The sequence below is a fragment of the Dendropsophus ebraccatus genome, chromosome 4, assembly GCF_027789765.1.
Source record: "Dendropsophus ebraccatus isolate aDenEbr1 chromosome 4, aDenEbr1.pat, whole genome shotgun sequence".
Classification (NCBI taxonomy): domain Eukaryota; kingdom Metazoa; phylum Chordata; class Amphibia; order Anura; family Hylidae; genus Dendropsophus; species Dendropsophus ebraccatus.
Window position 1 is genome coordinate 162,105,252 of NC_091457.1, and position 24,542 is coordinate 162,129,793.

General features: G+C 46.2%; 1 protein-coding gene across 1 annotated transcript in view; it reads right to left on the reverse strand.

Annotated features, from left to right (window-relative positions):
* Positions 1-16,806, reverse strand: part of TADA1 (transcriptional adaptor 1) — a 17,550-nt gene extending 744 nt beyond the window's left edge. Inside the window, exons 1-7 of the mRNA XM_069969065.1 lie at positions 16,616-16,806; positions 13,204-13,295; positions 12,241-12,306; positions 12,069-12,151; positions 11,164-11,373; positions 10,142-10,293; positions 1,451-1,613 (exon numbers count right to left, since the gene is read on the reverse strand). Of these exons, the coding sequence (XP_069825166.1) occupies positions 1,451-1,613; positions 10,142-10,293; positions 11,164-11,373; positions 12,069-12,151; positions 12,241-12,306; positions 13,204-13,295; positions 16,616-16,689 (840 nt within the window). The 5' untranslated portion in view covers positions 16,690-16,806. The remainder of the gene's footprint in view (positions 1-1,450; positions 1,614-10,141; positions 10,294-11,163; positions 11,374-12,068; positions 12,152-12,240; positions 12,307-13,203; positions 13,296-16,615) is intronic.
* Positions 16,807-24,542: the final 7,736 nt, after the last annotated feature.

Below are 24,542 nucleotides of genomic sequence, written 5' to 3' on the forward strand. Positions count from 1 at the left end.
TCTCGGCGGCAGGATGCGGGCTGGGGGTGGGCTGATGGGGGGATGTGGCCGGGATGGGGGGGGATGCGCCAGGGATGCGACGGAGGGGCTGCGGGCACCAGGGAGTTAAAGCACATATTCACAGCGGGATGTCAATCCCGCTGAGAATATATAATATCATAGGGATGAATTAATACCGGATCCGCAGCGGTTCTCGCTTCGAATCCGCAGAAGTGAGATCCGCTGTGAATCCGGTAGGTGTAAAGGCACCCTAAAAGTTCTAAATTTAGATCAGAAAGCCGAGGTCACAAAAAGTCCAAATTAGTAATTCACACAGACAATCTACAAGCGTCTGTGACTATAGATACAATGTAAATGGGAGAAACCTCCAAAAGATGAGACAGTCCTGAAATCTGCAGATTCGAGAAGAGTCCCGGTCACCGCACATGAGGGATTTTTGGTGAAGAAATTTTCCACCCTGTAAATTTACAGACTCCAAATTATGTGAACATAACATGAGGGGGGGAAAAATCATAGCATTAGCATATAGTATGGCTATGGTGTAAGCTATGGTGGGGATGTAAGGAAGGAAACGGATGGATATGTATCCAAATAACTATGAAACAAGGGCGGCAAACTTTACATTTAACGCCTTTGTCTCAGCTATATGGTTATATATGTCCCATGCAGCAGGAATGTGTGTGTGTGTGTATTATATATATATATATACACACACACACACACACACACATATGTATACACATACATATATATGTCCATATATATGTCACTGCTGTAAAGGCGTTTTAGTGTGGGGGGGAGCGCTTCAGTGTGATCATTCCTGCACACCTTAGTGTCCCGAGAGCCAGGGGGTAATGGCAGGCAGCCATGATCACATAGCTGCCTGCCATTAACTCCTCAAGTGCTGCGATCTGGTGATAACCGCGTTTTAGGAAGTCCGTGACAGAAGTACCTGTCACTGACTGATCGGGACCCCAGCAGCGTTAACTGTAGGGGTCCCGATCACTTTCCCTGACAGGTGGAGAAGCAATACTTACCTCTGTCCCATCAGATCGGCAGTCTGCCTCAGGCATAGCATTGATCAGTATATACAATGTAATGATTGCATATATGTCTCCTAGGAGGACTTATAAAGCGAAAAATAAAATATATTAAAAAAAAACCAACCCCTAATAGAAGTTTAAATCACCCCTTTTTCCATTATATAAATAAAAATATGTAAAAAACAAAAATAATAATAATAATAATAATAATAATAATAATAATAATAATAATAATAATAATAATAATAATAATATATATATTTATTATTATTCAGCTGATCTCCTGTCTGCATGATCAGCTATGACACACTGCTGTGTAGGATATGGGAGCTTTCCTCCTCTACATTGGTTATTAGAGAGGCAATAATGTGTTCACGATATGGCAGAGACTGGCACAGCAGCATTACCTTTAAGGCTTCTAACAGGTCATACATGTTGACAGGCGGCAGGCTAGGAGGTAGGTTGTCCCCGGAACAGGCTAGTAGTAGGGCGGCTTGTTGCTCTGCATCATCCGGATGTATACTCATCCCTAGATTCTGGTTTCCAGTGGGAGCGGGGATCATGGGTGGGCTGAAACACAGAGGAGAGGATTATTACACAAAGAAAGAGCAGATTATGTGCAAACATAAAACCCCTACCTGATCCCAACTATAGGAGAGCGGACCTGTCCGCATACTATACTGTCCTTACATAGGAGAGCGGACCTGTCCGCATACTATACTGTCCTTACATAGGAGAGCGGACCTGTCCTTATATTATACTGTCCTTACATAGGAGAGCGGACCTGTCCTTATATTATACTGTCCTTACATAGGAGAGCAGACCTGTCCCCATACTATACTGGCCTTATATAGGAGAGCGGACCTGTCCCCATACTATACTGTCCTTACATAGGAGAGCGGACCTGTCCCCACACTATACTGTCCTTACATAGGAGAGCGGACCTGTCCCCATACTATACTGTCCTTACATAGGAGAGCGGATCTGTCCTTATACTATACTGTCCTTACATAGGAGAGCGGACCTGTCCCCATACTATACTGTCCTTACATAGGAGAGCGGACCTGTCCCCACACTATACTGTCCTTACATAGGAGAGCGGACCTGTCCCCATACTATACTGTCCTTACATAGGAGAGCGGACCTGTCCCCATACTATACTGTCCTTACATAGGAGAGCGGACCTGTCCCCATACTATACTGTCCTTACATAGGAGAGCGGACCTGTCCGCATACTATACTGTCATTACATAGGAGAGCGGACCTGTCCCCATGCTATACTGTCCTTACATAGGAGAGCGGACCTGTCCTTATACTATACTGTCCTTACATAGGAGAGCGGACCTGTCCGCATACTATACTGTCATTACATAGGAGAGCGGACCTGTCCTTATACTATACTGTCCTTACATAGGAGAGCGGACCTGTCCCCATACTATACTGTCCTTACATAGGAGAGCGGACCTGTCCTTATACTATACTGTCCTTACATAGGAGAGCGGACCTGTCCCCATGCTATACTGTCCTCACATAGGAGAGCGGACCTGTCCCCATACTATACTGTCCTCACATAGGAGAGCGGACCTGTCCCCATACTATACTGTCCTTACATAGGAGAGCGGACCTGTCCTTATACTATACTGTCCTTACATAGGAGAGCGGACCTGTCCCCATACTATACTGTCCTTACATAGGAGAGCGGACCTGTCCCCATACTATACTGTCCTTACATAGGAGAGCGGACCTGTCCCCACACTATACTGTCCTTACATAGGAGAGCGGACCTGTCCCCATACTATACTGTCCTTACATAGGAGAGCGGACCTGTCCCCATACTATACTGTCCTTACATAGGAGAGCGGACCTGTCCTTATACTATACTGTCCTTACATAGGAGAGCGGACCTGTCCGCATACTATACTGTCATTACATAGGAGAGCGGACCTGTCCTTATACTATACTGTCCTTACATAGGAGAGCGGACCTGTCCTTATACTATACTGTCCTTACATAGGAGAGCGGACCTGTCCCCATACTATACTGTCCTTACATAGGAGAGCAGACCTGTCCCCACACTATACTGTCCTTACATAGGAGAGCGGACCTGTCCCCATACTATACTGTCCTTACATAGGAGAGCAGACCTGTCCCCACACTATACTGTCCTTACATAGGAGAGCGGACCTGTCCCCACACTATACTGTCCTTACATAGGAGAGCGGACCTGTCCCCATACTATACTGTCCTTACATAGGAGAGCGGACCTGTCCCCATACTATACTGTCCTTACATAGGAGAGCGGACCTGTCCTTATACTATACTGTCCTTACATAGGAGAGCGGACCTGTCCCCATACTATACTGTCCTTACATAGGAGAGCGGACCTGTCCTTATACTATACTGTCATTACATAGGAGAGCGGACCTGTCCCCACACTATACTGTCCTTACATAGGAGAGCGGACCTGTCCCCATACTATACTGTCCTTACATAGGAGAGCGGACCTGTCCTTATACTATACTGTCCTTACATAGGAGAGCGGACCTGTCCTTATACTATACTGTCCTTACATAGGAGAGCGGACCTGTCCTTATACTATACTGTCCTTACATAGGAGAGCGGACCTGTCCTTATATTATACTGTCCTTACATAGGAGAGCGGACCTGTCCCCATACTATACTGTCCTTACATAGGAGAGCAGACCTGTCCCCATACTATACTGTCCTTACATAGGAGAGCGGACCTGTCCCCATACTATACTGTCCTTACATAGGAGAGCGGACCTGTCCCCACACTATACTGTCCTTACATAGGAGAGCGGACCTGTCCTTATACTATACTGTCCTTACATAGGAGAGCGGACCTGTCCTTATACTATACTGTCCCTACATAGGAGAACAGACCTGTCCCCACACTATACTGTCCTTACATAGGAGAGCGGACCTGTCCCCATACTATACTGTCCCTACATAGGAGAACAGACCTGTCCCCACACTATACTGTCCTTACATAGGAGAGCGGACCTGTCCCCATACTATACTGTCCTTACATAGGAGAGCGGACCTGTCCTTATACTATACTGTCCTTACATAGGAGAGCGGATCTGTCCCCATACTATACTGTCCTTACATAGGAGAGCAGACCTGCCCCCATACTATACTGTCCTTACATAGGAGAGCGGACCTGTCCCCACACTATACTGTCCTTACATAGGAGAGCGGACCTGTCCCCATGCTATACTGTCCTTACATAGGACTGCGTATCCTGATGACAGATCCACTTTAAGGCCAAGTACTGCTCTCTTATTAGACATACAACCTTGCTGATCAGACAATCTTAGTCTAGATAAGCGGTATAACAAAGAATCTTCACTTTCATTGTTTTATGTGAAGTCAGTAAGTTATTAGAAAGCTCCTGGAATACATGTAAGCAAAACCAGCGTCTAGGTAAAGGAACCCGGTAAGTACGTTCTACACAGGAGTATGAGTAAGACTTCCTCTTTAAGTAACGTTGGCTCTCATTACCGCACAGCGATAACATCTCGTGTAAGAGCCCGATCAGCAAACATTTTCAGTAATCCCCTCCCCACACGAAGGAAAAAAAAGAAGTAAAATGTCAGTGTGAGTGGACAGTCCCTGCGTTACCGTGATCAGTACGGGGGATCGCCAGGCCTGGACTGGGCTGAGAGTCACAGATGACTGTGCCGGAGATGAGGCCACTGCAGGTGAGCAGGGCTGGAAAAGTTTACTTGGTCAGTTCTTACCGAAAAACTCCATTACAGGAAACCTCTATGAGTGTGTGTAACCAACATAGTCATATATAACATATACTCTCCAGCTGGGGAAGAACTACAACTCCTGTCATGCCCTAAAAGCCTGGCCAAACCTGTGCGTCTCTAGCTGTTGAATTAGTACATAGCTGTCAGTCCATGATGGGAGTTGTAGTTCTGCAACAGCTGCAGAGTCATAGGATAAGGAATGCCGACATGTAATACACCTGCAATTATATGTTTTGGCGTGTAACAATGTGTATGCACGTATATACGCTGCACGCCCGCCCCTGACTTCTCTCTCTCTCCTCTCTGCTTCTGAGATGAGTGCTCAGCTTCAGGACATGGCGTCTCAGGCAGGAAGAGAGAAGATTGGAGGATTGGATAAAAAATCAAATAGGAACAGCAGGGAGATGGGTGGATTTTTTTTCCCTTATTCCCACCCCTCACCTTGTTAGTCAAGTTACCCAAAACATAAAGCTTCAGGCTGTCTCTTTACATTTATAGGGTATCATATGAGATGCAGCTGCAGCTTGTGCCCTGGCATTACAGAGTATCATATAAGAAGCAGCTTCAGCTTGTGCCCTCACATTATAGGGTATCAAATGAGATGCAACTCCAGCTTGTGGCCTCTCATTATAGGGTATCATATGAGATGCAGCTTCAGCTTGTGCCCTCACATTATATGGTATCATATGAGTTGCAGCTTCACCTTGTGCCCTCACATTCTAGGGTATCATATGAGATGCAGCTTCAGCTTGTGCCCTTCAATTCTAGGGTATCATATGAGATGCAGCTTCAGCTTGTGCCCTCACATTATAGGGTATCATATGAGTTACAGCATTAGCCTGTTCCCTCACATTACAGGTTATCATATGAGATGCAGCTTCAGCCTGTCTCCTCTTCTCCCTATAGGACTCACACACGGGAGATCAGTGAGGCTGCATCTCACAGGACACACTAGAGAATCTGCTCACAAAGCAGGCAATATGAGTCAGAGGAGTGTTATAACTGTGCTGTAATCACTGTATGGACTCGTCTCCTATTGATTATCATTGATCACTGAATAAGGGCAAATAGTCAATAACCAGCTGCATTCTGCACATGGGGGACACAGAGGAACAAGAAGTCTGGAGCTGGGGGAGGGGAGGGTCTGATAGCCACCGGGAAGGGGGAAATCTGATGATGTAATCACAGGTCACAGGAAGTCAGGTGACAAAGGTCGGATAACTTCCTGTGACATTAAATTGTGCACTTTTATGGTGGTCAGAGTGGTGATCACATGAGATGTAGTAATGAAGTATAGGTGCCGCAGAGCTTGTACAGATTGCAGGAATGAAGCCAATGAAGGGGTTCTTTTAGGTGACCAGACAGCTGTTGACCAAACACTTGTTTAGCCATTGGCCTCCTCTCCTGATACCACCACTCAATACACTTGTGCACCTGAGGGTGGATATGTTCTGAATGAGAAGACTTCGGCCTCCCTTCAAGACTTCTGTGGGAGCTGCATATCTCCTCTGATATCTGCCATACGGAGGGGAGGCGTCAAGAAGCCACCATACACATTAGATCCTTGGCCGTTCCTAGCTGTCGAAAGTTGGGATTCACAAGTTAGGATGCATTGACACGATTCGTACCGCAATCCGGAGAAGGATCGCAGCACGGATCCCCTAGCCGGACTATTGAGACCCCCGTATACTCCTGAGCATATTATGGGAGGGTTCTTGCACCTGCAACTAATGACCCAAACTGACAGCAACATGGAGATCCACAAGGCTGTCAGTCTGGGCAGTCAGAGCCACAGTATGGGAGCAGCACGCTCATGTGACTCCACTCTAACCCGGTATCCATGTCTGTGATTTCTTATGTATTCAGTGAGTCACGTTTGTAGAATATGCAGTGGATGATCTACAAAATGGGGGAACCTCCAGCGCTCCAGCTACTGCATAACTACAATTCCCATCATGCCTGGACAGCCGAAACAAAGCTTTGGCTGTCCAGCCATGACGGGAATTGTAGGTTTGCAACATCTGGAGGGCTGGAGGTTCCCCCATGCCTGATCTACTACATCAAGACTACATCAGGGTCCACTAATAATAAAAATTAGAAGCTGGAGACAGACTACAGTAGTACACGGCTTAAAGGGAATCAGTCACTAGGTGTATGATGCCTTAAATGAGGGCAGCATAAACTAGTGACAGAAATACTGAACAGATCGGTGCATTACTTCCATCATTCTGTTCAGCTGTTCTCCTAATATGCAGGAGAAAAGGATTCTTGCCACACCCCTCCCCCTGGCCCTCCACCTGCTGATTGACAGCATTGATAGATAACTACCAATCAGCAGCTGGTGGGCGGGGTTTTCTGTTTCTCATGAATATCCAGGACTACTGGGCTCATGCACATAATGGAGAGGACTACTTATTGCTTATTGTCCATGTTATTCAGGAGGAGATCTCTGGATCAGCTGCACAGAACAATGTAAGTGATCCACCATTCTGTTCAGCTTCTCTGTCACAAGTCTATACCACCCTGAGATAGGACGCCAGAAACCCGCTGACAGGGTTTATACTGCATTTTTTGCAATTCGATTTTTCCCTCAGTTTTAAAAAAACAGATGCGCTTTGAATAGGTTTTTTTTTTTTTTTTTTTTTTTATAAAGGAAGTCAATAGAAAAACGGATTAAAACGGATGCACACAGCCTAAGAATTAAAAAAAAAAATTCCAAGTAGCACTAAGCCAACAGTAACGTCATATGACATGACATGGATGAGTGGATCAGTCCGAGCTCACGAAAATGATGTTTTACCCGGAGGAACGTCTCCTTGGCGCACAGATCACCACTTGTTGAGCACTTGTGATTTACTCACTACGGTATATAACCATGTTCCCATAGGGAACCACCCTGCCCAGTGCACAGACTACATGAACAAACAAAAGAGTTAAAGGGGTAGTTCACCAAAAAAGATGTTTCTTTCAAATCAACTGGTGCCAAAGATTTGTTATTTACTTCTATTTAAAAAAATCTTCAGTCTTCCAGTACTTATCAGCTGCTGTATGTTGTGCAGGAAGTGGTGTATGCTTTCCAGTCTGGAGAGCGGGAGAGGTTTTCTATGGGGATTTGCTGCTGTTTTGGACAGTTCCTGACACGGACAGAGGTGGCAGAAGAGAGCACTGTGTCAGACTGGAGAGAATACACCACTTCCTGCAGGACATACAGCAGCTGATAAGTACTGGAAGACTGGAGATTCTTTTATAGAAGTAAATTACAAATCTATATAACTGGCACCAGTTGATTCGAAAGAAAAAAAAAATGGTGAACTACCCCTTTAATTTGATGAGTTTTACAAGTATAACTATATCAGCTGAGATGGGAATAACCCCTTTAAGACTAAGATCACGTGCGATTCCAATCATGACGTATCACCATTTTGCTAAGCCGGCAGTAGTCTAATTATATGGCTCTCTCCATCCACTCCTACACGTACAACCATCAGCTTTCCCTTATTCTAGAGATGCCAGACAGACATCCGCCGCGGGCCCTGCAGGCCTGGTGTAGCATCATCAGATACAGACAGACGGCTTGTGTCTTTCATTGCAGAATTACATGTAACCAGTACACAGTGACTGGGAATCTGCAAGGAAGAGTGAACAGACACTGCCCCCTGCTGGCAGGCACATAGCACTGCGGGAGGACGCTGGATCTGGTTATGTCAGCTGACAGTAACATGGCTCATACAATGATAAATGGATGGAAGGATTTAGTGGGCAAATAACAATGTTATTATAGAAGGATATGGCGGGTAACATCTGGAGCGGAGATCCCCTGTAATAAAGCCACTTCCCAGGTACTGACATTTCCCTGGTCTGAGTATTTTCTGCCGGTTCTCAGTGTACTTCCCCAACATGTGACACACGGTGCAGGGAAGGAGGTGATTCTGCCAGATTCTTCATGTATAGTTGTGGTATTTATGGCATTTGCAGAATAAATATAGAAACCAGATGTGATGAGTTTACTGTGTACGTGCGGCTTGTGAGAGAAAGTGTACAGCTCACTATATACACGGAGTACAGATCACTATATACATGGAGTACGGATCACTATATACACGGAGTACTGATCACTATATACATGGAGTACGGATCACTATATACATGGAGTACAGCTCACTATATACATGGAGTACAGCTCACTATATACACGGAGTACAGCTCACTATATACACGCAGTACAGCTCACTATATACATGGAGTACAGATCACTATATACATAAAGTACGGCTTACTATATACACGGAGTACAGATCACTATATACACGGAGTGCAGACCACTATATACACGCAGTACGGATCACTATATACACGGAGTACGGATCACTATATACACGGAGTAAGGATCACTATATACACGGAGTACAGCTCACTATATACACGGAGTACAGATCACTATATACACGGAGTGCAGACCACTATACACACGGAGTATGGCTCACTATACACACGCAGTACAGCTCACTATATACATAAAGTACGGCTCCCTATATACACGGAGTACAGCTCACTATATACACGGAGTGCAGACCACTATACACACGGAGTATGGCTCACTATACACACGCAGTACAGCTCACTATATACATAAAGTACGGCTCCCTATATACATGGAGTACGGCTCACTATATACACGGAGTACAGCTCACTATATACATGGAGTACAGCTCACTATATACATGGAGTACAGCTCACTATATACACGCAGTACAGCTCACTATATACACGCAGTACAGCTCACTATATACACGCAGTACAGCTCACTATATACATAAAGTACGGCTCACTATATACATGGAGTACGGCTCACTATATACACGGAGTACAGATCACTATACACATGGAGTACAGATCACTATATACATAATGTACGGCTTACTATATATATGGAGTACAGCTCACTATATACACGGAGTACAGCTCACTATATACATAAAGTACGGCTCACTATATACATAAAGTACGGCTCACTATATACATAAAGTACGGCTCACTATATACACGGAGTACAGATCACTATACACATGGGGGGAGATTTATCAAAGGGTGTAAAATTTAGACTGGTGCAAACTGCCCACAACAACCAATCACCTCTTTTCTTTCACCAGAGCTGGAAACTGAGCTGTGATTGGTTGCTGGGGGCAGTTTGCACCAGTCTAAATTTTACACCCTTTGATAAATCTCCCCCATGGAGTACAGCTCACTATATATATGGAGTAGATCTGGCTATATACATGGAGTAGAGCTCACTACATACAGCGAGGGGTTGGCACTCACCAGTCCATCAGCTGGTTGTAGGTGGCCACGCTGTTTCGCAGGTATGGCTGGGGATTAATATTGCAGCCGAACGCATATCTGAAGTGTCCGTCTTTGAGGCGGTACGCCTGTCTCCGCGACACCACGGACATCAGCAGGTTCTTGAGGTGCGTCTATGGAGAAACAACAACTCTAATATTAATAATCAGCAAACTGAAACTACAGTGAGAAGCTATGGCGGCTTCCCACGATGCTCTTTGTGCATGGATGGAGCATTTATAGCAGTAGTGTTATCCAGGACTATCCCACAAGAAGCCATACAGTGCCTGGTTATAAGTCTCCTTAGGTGTTTTTTTAGATGACAATGCCGCAGTGTTTGCCGCTATAGCCAACTTGTCAGTGAGTACACAACAATCATCATCCTGTACAATGTGGGAACCAAAGGCGATGGAAGGATGGAAGCCGTATAACTGGTGCCTGTGCTGGTTGGCCGTATAACTGGTGCCTGTGCTGGTTGGCCGTATAACTGGTGCCTGTGCTGGTTGGCCGTATAACTGGTGCCTGTACTGGTTGGCCGTATAACTGGTGCCTGTACTGGTTGGCCGTATAACTGGTGCCTGTACTGGTTGGCCGTATAACTGGTGCCTGTACTGGTTGGCCGTATAACTGGTGCCTGTACTGGTTGGCCGTATAACTGGTGCCTGTACTGGTTGGCCGTATAACTGGTGCCTGTACTGGTTGGCCGTATAACTGGTGCCTGTACTGGTTGGCCGTATAACTGGTGCCTGTACTGGTTGGCCGTATAACTGGTGCCTGTACTGGTTGGCCGTATAACTGGTGCCTGTACTGGTTGGCCGTATAACTGGTGCCTGTACTAGTTGGCAGTACAGTGGGAGCTCTGCAGTACAGAATATGTGCTGCCATTTAATTCTGGCATTAGGGAACGGACAAACTAGGAGCCCATCCCTAAAAGTGCCCTCAGAGGGTCCGAGACATTGGCTTTTTTAGAACTGGACTCATTTAGTCATAGAAAACCATGGTACCTCTAATGCCTGGATAACAATGGTCACCGCTTCCTCCGTCACATTGTCCAATCCGTGCTCAAAAGCGGTGACAATCATGCGTCCCTCCAGCTGCCCCCGGGTGGGCAGGGTCATGGTATGAGAACACAGCTTCAGCTCATCGTCCTCCTGAGGATCCCGACTGACAAACTGCTGGGCTCCGGCCAATGGATTCTGCGGCTGGAATCGATGCTGGAAGAAAGTAGGAAAGTATGAAGACGCAGGCGGAGCGCCGAGGCCAGGACGCAGGCGGAGCGCAGAGGCCAGGACGCAGGCGGAGCGCCGAGGCCAGGACGCAGGCGGAGCGCCGAGGCCAGGACGCAGGCGGAGCGCCGAGGCCAGGACGCAGGCGGAGCGCCGAGGCCAGGACGCAGGCGGAGCGCAGAGGCCAGGACGCAGGCGGAGCGCAGAGGCCAGGACGCAGGCGGAGCGCAGAGGCCAGGACGCAGGCGGAGCGCAGAGGCCAGGACGCAGGCGGAGCGCAGAGGCCAGGACGCAGGCGGAGCGCAGAGGCCAGGACGCAGGCGGAGCGCAGAGGCCAGGACGCAGGCGGAGCGCAGAGGCCAGGACGCAGGCGGAGCGCAGAGGCCAGGACGCAGGCGGAGCGCCGAGGCCAGGACGCAGGCGGAGCGCCGAGGCCAGGACGCAGGCGGAGCGCCGAGGCCAGGACGCAGGCGGAGCGCCGAGGCCAGGACGCAGGCGGAGCGCCGAGGCCAGGACGCAGGCGGAGCGCCGAGGCCAGGACGCAGGCGGAGCGCCGAGGCCAGGACGCAGTCGGAGCGCCGAGGCCAGGACGCAGGCGGAGCGCCGAGGCCAGGACGCAGGCGGAGCGCCGAGGCCAGGACGCAGGTGTTGTTATGAAACCACAAGCCTACGATCAGACTTACATCAAACTTCTGGCGGACAGATGTGATTCTCTTCTTTCCCTTCGGTTTGGTTTTGGTCGCACAGGGTAACGCGCCGCCTCCCTCTAAAGCAAGCAGATCATCATGTCACCCATCAGACTGTAGGTAATAAATAAGTATAATAATTCCTTTATGTGAGATGTGAGTTACTCACCAGGAGAAGAAATAAGAATTTGGCATCTGGTAAGAATGGCCAGGAGGAAGTCATTGTGGGAGTGCACTGCAACACAGAAAGATTGCGTTTACCAGACACTGAGAAGGTGCTTCTTCCCTCCATTACACAGTACGTGACCTCCCGCTATGTGTCCATCCCTCATGCAACCAAATCTTAGTAGAAGTCTACTAACCTGGGATATATTATACATAGTGACTAGTGCTGAGGAAGCTTGCTGAGCTGTTCGGGTTCATCAATATTGTCCAAACCCGAACGCTCAGCCCGAACTCCCAGTGGCTGGAGAAGTTGGCTACAGCCTTAGTGAGTCCTGGAAAACGTGGATCCAGCCCTGGGCCATAGACTGTATCCTGGCAGCCCTAGGGCGGCATCCAACTTCTCCAGACACCGGGAGTCAAATGCTCTGAGCGTTCGGGTTCTAAGAATATTGATGAACCCGAAAATTTCCCTCGACACTCCTAGAGACATCTTTGGTCCGGCCCCATCCTGTACATCGTGTGCCCATGTTACCTCGCCTCTTTATGTCTGAAATAATTATTTTTTTTCTCATCATGTCAAAGAACGCTTCCTTTATTTTGGGCTACATTGTACACTTCACTGCAGAGACCCCACTGATCAGGTCACGGAGGACCCCGGTCTTCTGCCTCCTCACACCGGTGGTATAACCATCACACACACAGGGATGAGGCAGCGCTCACCTGTTCCCATGTGTCCCATAGAGTTTATATGCTCAGTCTATACCCCCCCCCCCCAGACCACCATCATGCCTGTTTATACCTGACAGACAAGATGTTCAGATCAAAGCTAGACTATTGACCACACTGGGGGGTAGCAAGCCAGGCCGGGGCCAATGCCCATCACCATACACAGGTAAGGAAGGTCCTTGCCCCCGGACCCCAGGCTCCCCGCTCTCAGGTAATCCAGCTTCTATCTGCCGTCACTTACCATTTTCCTGTGTGAGAAGACGTCGAGCTTCAACATCGAACTCTTCTTTGCTTATTTTCTGCTTGAACCAGAGTTTCAGATTCGCCCAATACCTGAAAGATGAAGAAGTCTATTAACAGGGGTTTGTGGGGAGAATACACATTAAAGGAATTGTTCACTAAAATTTTTCTTCTTTCAGATCAACTGGTCCCAGTAAGTGCCAGAGATTTGTAATTTGTAAAATCTCCAGTACTTACCAGCTGCTGTATGTCCTGCAGGAAGCAGTGTATTCTTTCCAGTCTGACATAGTGCTCTCTGCTGCCACCTCTGTCCATGTCAGGAACTGTCCAGAGCAGGAGAGGTTTTCTATAGGGATTTGCTGCTGCTCTGGACAGTTCCAGACATGGACAGAGGGGGCAGCAGAGAGCACTGTGGCAGACTGGAGAGAATACACCACTTCCTGCAGGACATACAGCAGCTGATAAGTACTGGAAGATTTTTTTTTTTATTAGAAGTAAATTACAAATCTGTATAACTTTCTGAAGCCAGTTAATTTGAAAGAAAAATATTTTTGCCAGAGTACCCCTTTAAGTGCAATATTATAACACTGCGCTAATCCCCAAACTACAACTCCCAATACGGTCAGATGAAAAACATGCTGGGGCTTATCCCTATGACATATCTCTGCATAGGGTGATGTGATGAGACACGGGGGCTCGGTGACGGCTCTGACAATAACAGGAAACATCAGGGGGATCTCTATCTGTCTCTCTGTTCACACTTACATCTCATCTTATAATGGAAACCACAAGACACGGCGGATACCAGCCCTGCCCGACAGACCCCCCAGCGACCATCACACCACCTACCAGCCCTGCCCGACAGACCCCCCCCACCGTACATCACACCCCTCACCCTATGGTCAACGCTTATAGCCTGACCCAGATTCTAATAAAACTAGATACACCTCAGTGTCACTGCTGACGATTTATTCCTTTAGGGCAGTGGGTTAAACTGGCGGCCCTCCAGCTGTTGCAAAACTACAACTCCCATCATGGACAGCCAAAGCTTTAGCTCTGATGAGTCCAATCGTGCGGCATTTGATTACCGGCAGCTGAAGAAGTTGGATCCAGCCCTAGGGAGTCTAGAAAAACAGATACAGCCTATGGGTTCTATTACACAGGCCGATGACGACCCGATCAATAAGGTAAACGAGCGCCGATCTGCTAGATTGGTGCTCGTTTACTGGGCCTATTACATGACCTGATAATCGTTTAGCGAGGGCTGCAGGGACATCGTTACCGATGTCCTTGCAGCCCTTGTTAAACGCCATACTTACCTAAGCATCTTGCAGGTCTTCTCCTGCGCTCCTTCTTTCTCCGGCTCCCGCGTGCAGCAGCTTCAGTGCGGCCTGTCTGAGCTGACAGACTGCTCAGCCAATCACAGGCCGCTGCGGTCCTGGCCAGTGATTGGCTGAGCGGTCTGTCAGTTAAGACAGGCCGCACTGAAGCTGCTGTTGCAAGCGGGACCGGGAGGAAGAAGGAGCGCAGGAGAAGACCTGCAACATGCTAGGTGATGTATGGTGCTTGTCAGATCGTCGGTCGCCCGCCGCGCATCACTATTCCGCGCAGCAAAGCACAGTCAGTGACTGATGATTTTAGGTCTGATCCTAAATAAACGATCAATGATCGGCTGATCGTTGTCTCTATTCCACAGAGGGATAAACGGGCCGATTATCGCTCCGTGGAATAGGACCCTATGGCTCAAGTTGTGCTTGTCTCTAGTGGTCATACATTATCTATTGTTCAGCATTACCAAAACATGAACACTCACTGTGTCCATGTGATCCATATTATAGTGAGGGATAAGCCGCTACCAGGAAGCTCTGACACCAGCTTATCCCTGCAACAACAAAGGAGTCTGGCGGCAAAAATCTAACACCCTTGACCCTTCTCTCTACAAGCCATACACCTTATACAGCAGGTTCAGCAGACCCTACTATAAGGCAAGCTAAAGCTTTGGCTGTCCAGGCATGATGGGAGTTGTAGTTTTGCAACAGCTGGAGAGCCCAGGTTCCTTACCCCTGCATAAGGCATATGGGCATCTTTAGGTGATGCAGCTGCTGGCTTGTTAACGGAGGGCTTGCTGGGAGATGTAGTTTTGCTGTCAGGGGATGCTGGGGGTTGTAGTCTGAAGCACGTAGCTCTGAAAGGTGTCCCCGGTAGCTGTTGTATGATGGATCTATCGCAGTCCGCGATCCAATCGGGAAACAAAACTACAATTCCCAGCACACCATGCATAGTGAGGGTTGTAGTTCTGTAGCGGCTGAAGAGCCCCAGGGTGGGCGATCACTGGTTAACCCCTTAAATGCCACGTTGGAAGATTCATCCCATACAAACCATTGATGATAGATAGATAGATAGATAGATAGATAGGAGATAGATAGGAGATAGATAGGAGATAGATAGGAGATAGATAGGAGATACATAGGAGATAGATAGGAGATAGATAGGAGATAGATAGATAGATAGATAGATAGATAGATAGATAGATAGATAGATATGAGATAGATAGATAGGAGATAGATAGATAGGAGATAGATAGATAGATAGATAGATAGATAGATAGGAGATAGATAGATAGGAGATAGATAGATAGGAGATAGATAGATAGGAGATAGATAGATAGGAGATAGATAGGAGATAGATAGGAGATAGATAGATAGGAGATAGATAGATGATAGATAGATAGGAGATAGATAGATAGATAGATAGATAGATAGATAGATAGATAGATAGATAGGAGATAGATAGATAGGAGATAGATAGATAGGAGATAGATAGATAGATAGGAGATAGATAGATAGGAGATAGGTAGATAGATAGGAGATAGATAGATAGGAGATAGATAGATAGATAGGAGAGAGATAGTTAGATAGATAGATAGGAGATAGATAGGAGATAGATAGTTAGATAGATAGATAGGAGATAGATAGGAGATAGATAGATAGATAGGAGATAGATAGATAGATAGGAGATAGATAGATAGATAGATAGGAGATAGATAGATAGATAGATAGATAGATAGATAGATAGATAGATAGATAGATATACACACCATACAGCTATATACATCACCCACTGATCTCCATGGTGTATACAGCCCTCCATACCCCCATGATAGCCCAATCCCACTGCTATAAGCCGAGCTGTGATGTCATATATATATATATATATATATATATATATATATATATATATATATATATAATGACCAGGGTGGTTATTAGTAACTACCCCCCAGTGACTGTGTACAGGGCCGGGTACAGTGAGCTGGCTCCCCCGGACCCCCCACCACCAGGCCGGGGCGCGCAGTCACTTTAGCCCGGGGATGTGTAGGCCTCCGGTTCTCGGATGGACCAGGCTGCACTCACTGCTTAACGTTCTCTCCCAGCGCCTCACTCAGGCTCTTCTTGGCCGCCTCCAGCTCGCTGACGAAGGTCGCCATTGTGGAGACGCGGAGAAAGAACAGAGATGACGGCTCAGGACCTCATCTGTGCGGGGCCACCACGGGAGCCGCCATTCAGTGCGCCGACAATACCACGAACACATACCAGGGGGCGCGCTCAATACGAAAGGAGGAAAAAGAGACTTTTTTTTTTTTTTTTTTTTTATGAATAAGCTTTATTGGAATAGAGCATGCGAACAAATGAAGCGGGTAAAGGACTGTATGAGCTCCCGGCGGGTCTGACGTCACGAGAAATGTGTAAAAGAAAAAAAAAAACCTGTTGCCTATAGCAACCAATCAGAGCATAGCTTTCAGTTTAGCGGCACAGTGTAAGAAATGAAAGCAGAGTGCTGATTGGTTGCTACTAACACTTTGTTACCCATAGCAACCAGTTACAGCACAGCCTTTTATTTTACTAGAGCGGTTTAAGAACTATAAGCTGAGCTCTGATTGGTCGCTATGAGCAATATGGACGGAACCCATAAAAGTAAACATGGTCGTCTACTTCCAGAAACAGCGCCACTCCTGCCCACAGGCTCTGCCTGGGATTACAGCTCAGCCATATTCACTTCTCTATAATGAAGCGTTTTAGGTTTTACCACACAATAAAATCATTTTTCCATTGGTTAAACCATGTCAGGGCAACTCCTCCCCTGTAGAATGACCTCTATAAAGGTCACTGAGCACACCCAGAAGACTTTTGTCATTTATCTAAACGGGACAGGTCCTGTCTATTGTTGCTTCTGGGCCATGAGGCTTGTTGTAAAGCATATCTCTTAAAGGGGGGAAAAAAAAACATTCTTTCAAATCATCTGGTGTCTGAAAGCTATATAGATGTGTGATTTACTGCTATTAAAAAAAAAACTACTGTCTTCCAGTACTTTCAGCTGCTGTGTGTCCTGCAGGAAGTGGTGTATTCTCTCCAGTGTGACACAGTGCTCTCTGCTGCCATGTCAGGAACTGTCCAGAGCAGCAGAGTTTTTCTATGTGGATTTGCTGCTGCTCTGGACAGTTCCTGACATGGACCGAGATCACCTATTTTGCAAAACTCTAAAAGGTTGAAATTAAAAACTATTGAACTTGGTCTCACTAAAGCCCCTATACCACCGGGCGATGCAGAGGAGCAAACGGGCGCTGTCAACGTTCACTTGCTCCTCGTTCCCTGCTCGCTTCCGGTGCTATTACACGCAATGGCAGCGAATGGGTAAGAGCTGGGGGGGCATGGCGCATGGAGCTGCGGGGGGCTGCCCGGGTGATCGTCCGGGCAGCCCATAGAGAATGGCGGTTGTCTGCTGCCGTCGCTTCTGTTCCACAGAGCGATGGCAGTAGATCGTTGCTATCTTATAGTGCGTTTACACCGAGAGATTTATCTGACAGATTTTGGAAGCCAAAGCCAGGAATGGATGTGAGAAGAGGAGAAATCTCAGTCTTTCCTTTATGACCTGTTACCTGTTTATAGTCTTTTCCTGGCTTTGGCTTCCAAACACACCATTATTCGACAATGATCAGCCGACATTGCTCATGTCCGCTGATCGCTGTCTTCTATTAAACAAGACGATTATTGGTCATAATGGCCGATACCGGCCGAATACAGACGATAATCGTTTTGTGTAATAGGGCCTTTACTTCTAGCTGACTACATTCAGGCCTAAAAAGTAAATGACAAGTAGGCCACCCGCACTCAGCTGTCACATCAGTGTCTGTCTTGTTTCAGCATGACTATCTGGCAGATTAAGCAGACGGTGGGTGACAGTGACGGCCGGCTCACCCTCAGAGACAGATAATAGAAATCAACACAAACAGGAGGCCGGAAACCCTATAATTTAGATTATACCTAGAGACATTTTCATTCAATAACTGAAAAGGCTTAAAGGGATTTTCACATCTCTAATAAGGCTGCAGTTACACTATGTTTCTGCTGTCTGTTTAATGTATATGTTTAAAGGGGAAAAATGCATGGTAAAAACAAAGACTGTTGTATGCCATCCTGCAGGATCCATTCACTGTAAAAAAAAAAAACTGATGAAGCCTGGTAACACTGATCACATGATGAAGCCTGGTAACACTGATCACATGATGAAGCCTGGTAATGGATGATCACATGATGAAGCCTGGTAATGCTGATCACATGATGAAGCCTGCTAACACTGATCACATGATGAAGCCTGGTAATGCTGATCACATGATGAAGCTGGTAACACTGATCACATGATGAAGCCTGGTAATGCAGATCACATGATGAAGCCTGGTAATACTGATCACATGATGAAGCCTGGTAATACTGATCACATGATGAAGTCTGGTAATACTGATCACATTATGAAGTCTGGTAATACTGATCACATGATGGCGCCCAGCAATGCTGATCACATGATGAAGCCTGGTAATGGATGATCACATGATGAAGCTTGGTAATACTGATCACATGATGAAGCCCGGTAATGCTGATCACATAAAATAACTGAACATAATCTTCATTCTCAGTGCCCAATACACTATGGGAACATAACAGAGGGGTAGAGTCTTCTAACCTGCTGTTAGTTTTTAATGGACTATTGGGCGCAGTTTCAGTGTGAGCTCAGCCTTCCCAGCTCTGCCTCTAATTCTCAGACATATAAAACGTGTTTGTCTGCATGAAGTGAGTTGTGTAGGAAGGTAAATCATATAGTGCTGTGAACTTTGTGAATGATAAAGGTGTGCAGGTTATGGTTATTGCTTCGAATGGCACGCCATAGTATATTTATAGTTATATAGGAGATGGAGAACATTTTTAACCTTTTTAGGCAAAAACATTTTCATTGTTCCCTCCTCGCCTTATGGCAGCTTATTTTTTGCAGGGCACTTTGTACTTTTTATTGGATTCCTTTATTGTACCTATAATGGTTTTATTTTTATGGCTTCTGTAAGGATAGGCCATCAATATGAGATCAGCGGGGGTCCGAGTCCTGACACACCTCCCCTGATCAGCCATTTACAGAGGCCAAAGTGCTCATCCACGTACTGCAACATCTTCAGTGTTTGTGCCCATATCATCGCACTATTGGTAGAAGATGCTGCAGGGCAGTGCCATTCACATGAATAGGACAACACTGCAGTACCTTGCATTGCTGTTACTAATAGTGTGCAAATGCAGATACCATTGGGGGATCTATGTAACTTGTAACTTAAAGGGAGACTCTGCAGGAAAAAATATTTTTAAGTCAACTGGCGCCAGAAAGTTACATAGATTTATAAATTACTTCTCTTTAGTAAATCCCCATAGAAAACCTCTCCTGCTCTGGACAGTTCCTGACATGGACAGAGGTGGCAGCAGAGAGCAGTGTGTCAGACTGGAGAGAATACACCACTTCCTGCAGGACATACAGCAACTGATAAGTACTGAAAGACTGGAGATTATTATACAGAAGTAGTTAAGTAAGCTAAATAATTTTCTTCCACCAGTTGATTTTAAAACATTTTTCCTCCAGAGAACCCTTTTAATACCTTTTAATCCATTTTTTAAAGGCACCAAAGTGACCAAAAAGCAGCAGTCTGAGTATTTTTTTACAGGGTCCCCCAAGGATAAATGACGTATATTAGGATTCAGGTCTGGATGCATAATGTTAACGTTCTGTGTGAGGATCAAAAGGACACTAGGGGGCGCTATAAAACGTATATATTCACTGTCTCTATTTTACAAAAAATTACTCCAGGTATGTTGTGGAGTCCTGAGATTTCTAACTCTTTGAGCAGCATTCCATTTTTCGAGAGGTGAAGCGACAGTATTCTTCTCAGTGGAGGAATAAAACCTTTGTTCGAAATGTGTAGTTTTGTTCATTTTTTTAGACAAAGAATTTTACAATGAGAAAAGTTTTTCTTTTGTTAACTTTTAGTTTCTTTTTGTTACCTTGCTTTTTTTAAGAAGTATCACTGACTGACCAGTTCATATATGACATTACATGTTAGAAAAAAATCATATCACTGCAGCATGTAGAATTACATAAGATAGACATACCAAGCGTGCGATCGCTCTATGATCCGCAACAGGGTAACCAGCCTGTGCGGTCTGAAGTAAATGTACTTTATAAAACACACAATAGCTTATATGCTAAGATATAATAGTAACAGCCAAACATCTGTCGCCAGGGTCTCAACGTGTTTCCCCCCAGTTCGGCTTCATCAGGAGACCAGTGATGATCATAAGACACAATCTAGCAGATAAAAGTGCCAATAAGACAACCAGCACCGTGCCAGATGATATCTAGGTTGGGAGGTAACAATCACAATGCAATATTACACTGCATTAATAGAAAAAGATGCCCTGGCACCTGACAATGGTTCCTTATTAGTGGTAGTCCGGACCATGTCGTCAGGGTTATATAGTCTAGATCCAAGCTCCCTTGTCCCTCTAGGAGGTACCCTACCACCCCCACTACCTTTGGTGCTTTTTCCAGTGTAGGGTAAAGTAGGGATAGGTTATGGACAGGGTCACCCTTTTTTGGGTGAGTACTCCGTATTTAGCTCAGTTTTATCTAATAAAGTATATTGATTTTACTTTTACATGCCGCAGTGATATTGCTTTTTTCTAGTCTGTAACGCTGCCGGTCAGACGCACCAGTGCCGTCCTGTTTGCTCTTCTGCTGTGCTCCATCCTCCTCCAGGGGCTGTTGTGTCTTTTTCCTCCTGCAGTGACACCTCTGGCCACTAGGGCGCGCAGGCAGCCACTTGCTCTGGATTTATAGAGGAGGCTTGTCTCCACCTGCTACTGCCGTCTGCCAATCCAGAAACAGCTTGGCCTGCCATTTCCTTTCCTGAGAGTTGTTGGATTCCTGCATTTCCAGTGAAGGTGTCTGCTGTTTCTGCTGTATTCTGTGTATCCTGACCTGTGTCTGTTCTTTGGATTACACCTCCTGTCAGCCCCTCTTCTGTACTGTTTGTCTCTCCTGTTGCCCTGACCCTTCACCTGTCTATGATACCCATCACATCCCTGGTACTGCGGTGACTCTCCGGCTTGCTGACCACATATACTCGGCCTGTTCCCCGGTGCCTTGCAAAGACTCAGCTTGGTCCATTGGAACCAGCTGCTGCTCCCACGGGGACCACACTTGTGGAGCGACCTGGTGTCCTCTGGCTGCAATAGTCCTGCTTCAGTATCCTGGAGTGGGATAAAGGGTGAAGACCTAGAGGGCCCTTAGTCTCCTCTCCATGGTGTGGCTCAAGCCAAACTGGTCAACAAGCACAGTGGGTGCACACTCGTTGTCTGTTATATGGTCCCACTAGGGATATCTTAAGCACTAATATAGTACACTGCAACGCTCCTGTATTGCGGTGTACTATGCTCCTGGCAGGGCCTAATAGTGCAAACTAAGGATGGTCCGAACCTGCTGAGGTTTGGGTTTGTATGAACCCGAACTCTCGGCATCAGATTCCCGCTGTCTGTCCGCTCCGTGCAGCGGGTGGATACAGCAGGAGGACCGCCTGGAAAACTGGGATACAGACTATGGCTATGGCTGTATCCCAGTTTTCCAGGCGGTCCTCCCGCTGTATCCACACTCTCCACGGAGCGGGCAGACAGCGGGAATCATTGCCGAGAGTTCGGGTTCGTACGAACCCGAACCTCGGCCGGTTCGGACCATCCCTAGTGCAAACCCTGGTTACTATTGACTGCAACAGTAGAGGGGTTAATTGGCTGGAATGTGAGTTATCCCAGATCCTGACCACTGCAGCAGCTGTAATATACACTGGTACAGACCCTGCATCATGCCAATCATACTAAATGGACAACCAATGATGAGTTGGGTTATGTTAGTTATGTTTTGCACAATCCAACAGAAAAATTTAATATTTGTAGGTCGACCCATTTACACTACTGAACCCAGACCTGCGGAGGGTCAGTATCCGGCCTCATATACATAGTGTCTGCATGTAGGCTGTACAGTGGCATATGGACTCCTTATATCTCCATAGAGATTCCATATACCATACCGCAGTATACCGCCACACCACTATATTATCCATGCAAAGCTGTACATAAGGAGATAGACTAGTGACATACGTCTGTAAGAATGTAATCACATCCCCCGTATACTGCTCAGATGGATGTGCTGGATGTATATAGATCCTGGGTGTCAGCTGGCAGAAGACACCTGTATGACGCAACATCGTAATGTGATTTCTGCCCTATAAAAACTGAGCAAGCAACATCAACCTGCCGCCTACAGAGATTTACATGAAAGGTTAATAGGCGGCAATGCCCCAAGGATGAGAAATTATCAGTGTGAGCAGCGACATGTCCCACAGCACGAGGGAAGCAGCACGTATGCCAGGTCTCTAGAGACAGACGGTATCATCAGCCTGACTGCAAAAGAGCAAAACATATATAATATAGCTCAAATAGTACAACTACAAGACAACCGGCCAGGTATACTGATATAGTGATATATAGATACAGAGGAGAAAGGAGCCGCACTTCTTCACAGGTGTAGCCGCTGCACTTGGATGCAAATCCCTTGGCAGGGGGGATCCCCAAGTATCACACGAAAATCCAAAGCACTCCAGCATAAGGTGAAAAAAGGTGGTGGTTTATTACAAAAATGCAACGTTCAAGCATGATAATGGTTCTGTGAGAGAACTGAAACGTTGCATACTGTGTTTTTGCACATTTTTGTAATAAACCACCACCTTTTTTCACCTTGTGCTGGAGTGCTTTGGATTTTCGTGTAATAGATAGATAGATAGATGGATAGATAGGAGATAGATAGATAGATAGATAGATAGGAGATAGATACAGTGTCGGACTGGAGTCCTTGGGCCCACCAGGGGAAATCCTTCTTGGGGCCCACCCTTCTGCCACTATACTTATCTATGGTAACATTAATAAGGGTCCAGTTACACGGCGTGATAGGGGGCAGTATATAGAGATGTGCGGCCGACAGCAATGATTATTACACCCGCACAAAAGATCTAATCAGCCGACTATGGGGCATTTGTCAGCTGATCTCTGGCACTGTTACATGGGGCTTCCTAGGAGCGCTTGTTACCGATAATTGGCCGATGTAATTGGGCTATAAGACAATTTTCTTTGCATGATAACACTGTATACTACTGTATGCTACCAATAACACCAGTATATAAAGAGCAAACATCCCCACACATATTACTGCCATACTGTTACTAACCAGATCCTGTATACCAATATTACCAATAATACCAGTATATAGGAGGGAAATATTATCACCATACATATTACTGCCATACTATTACTGACCAGATCCTGTATACCAATATTACCAATAATAACAGTATACAAGGGGGAAATATTACCGTCACACCACAACCAATACCATCTCCACCATATTGTTACTGACCAGAACCAGTATACTAAGACCAATGAACACTGCACCAGATTACAAGTAACAAATACCACCACATACTGACTAATACCATCACATACTGACTAACACCACCACATACTGACTAACACCACCACATACTGACTAATACCATCACATACTGACTAACACCACCACATACTGACTAACCCTACCGCTGCTACTGACTAACACCACCACATACTGACTAACACCACCGCTGCTATTGAATAATCCTCTGTACACAGATCACCATCACCTCATCCAGTCATATAGAGGTAGACGCAGCTCTACACAGGTTCTGTACACCATATACATTACAGTGCAGTTATAGCAGGTGACTCACAGGGGACGTCTTCTCTAATCAGAGTTCTTCCCTCTTCTTCTTCTTCTCCATCTGTCCTGGGCCGTTATGAGAACTTCTATGAGCCACGAATCCACAGAATCTGCCAGAGAAATATATTAGGTTCCTCACTCTGTCACCATCCTCATCTCTATACACAC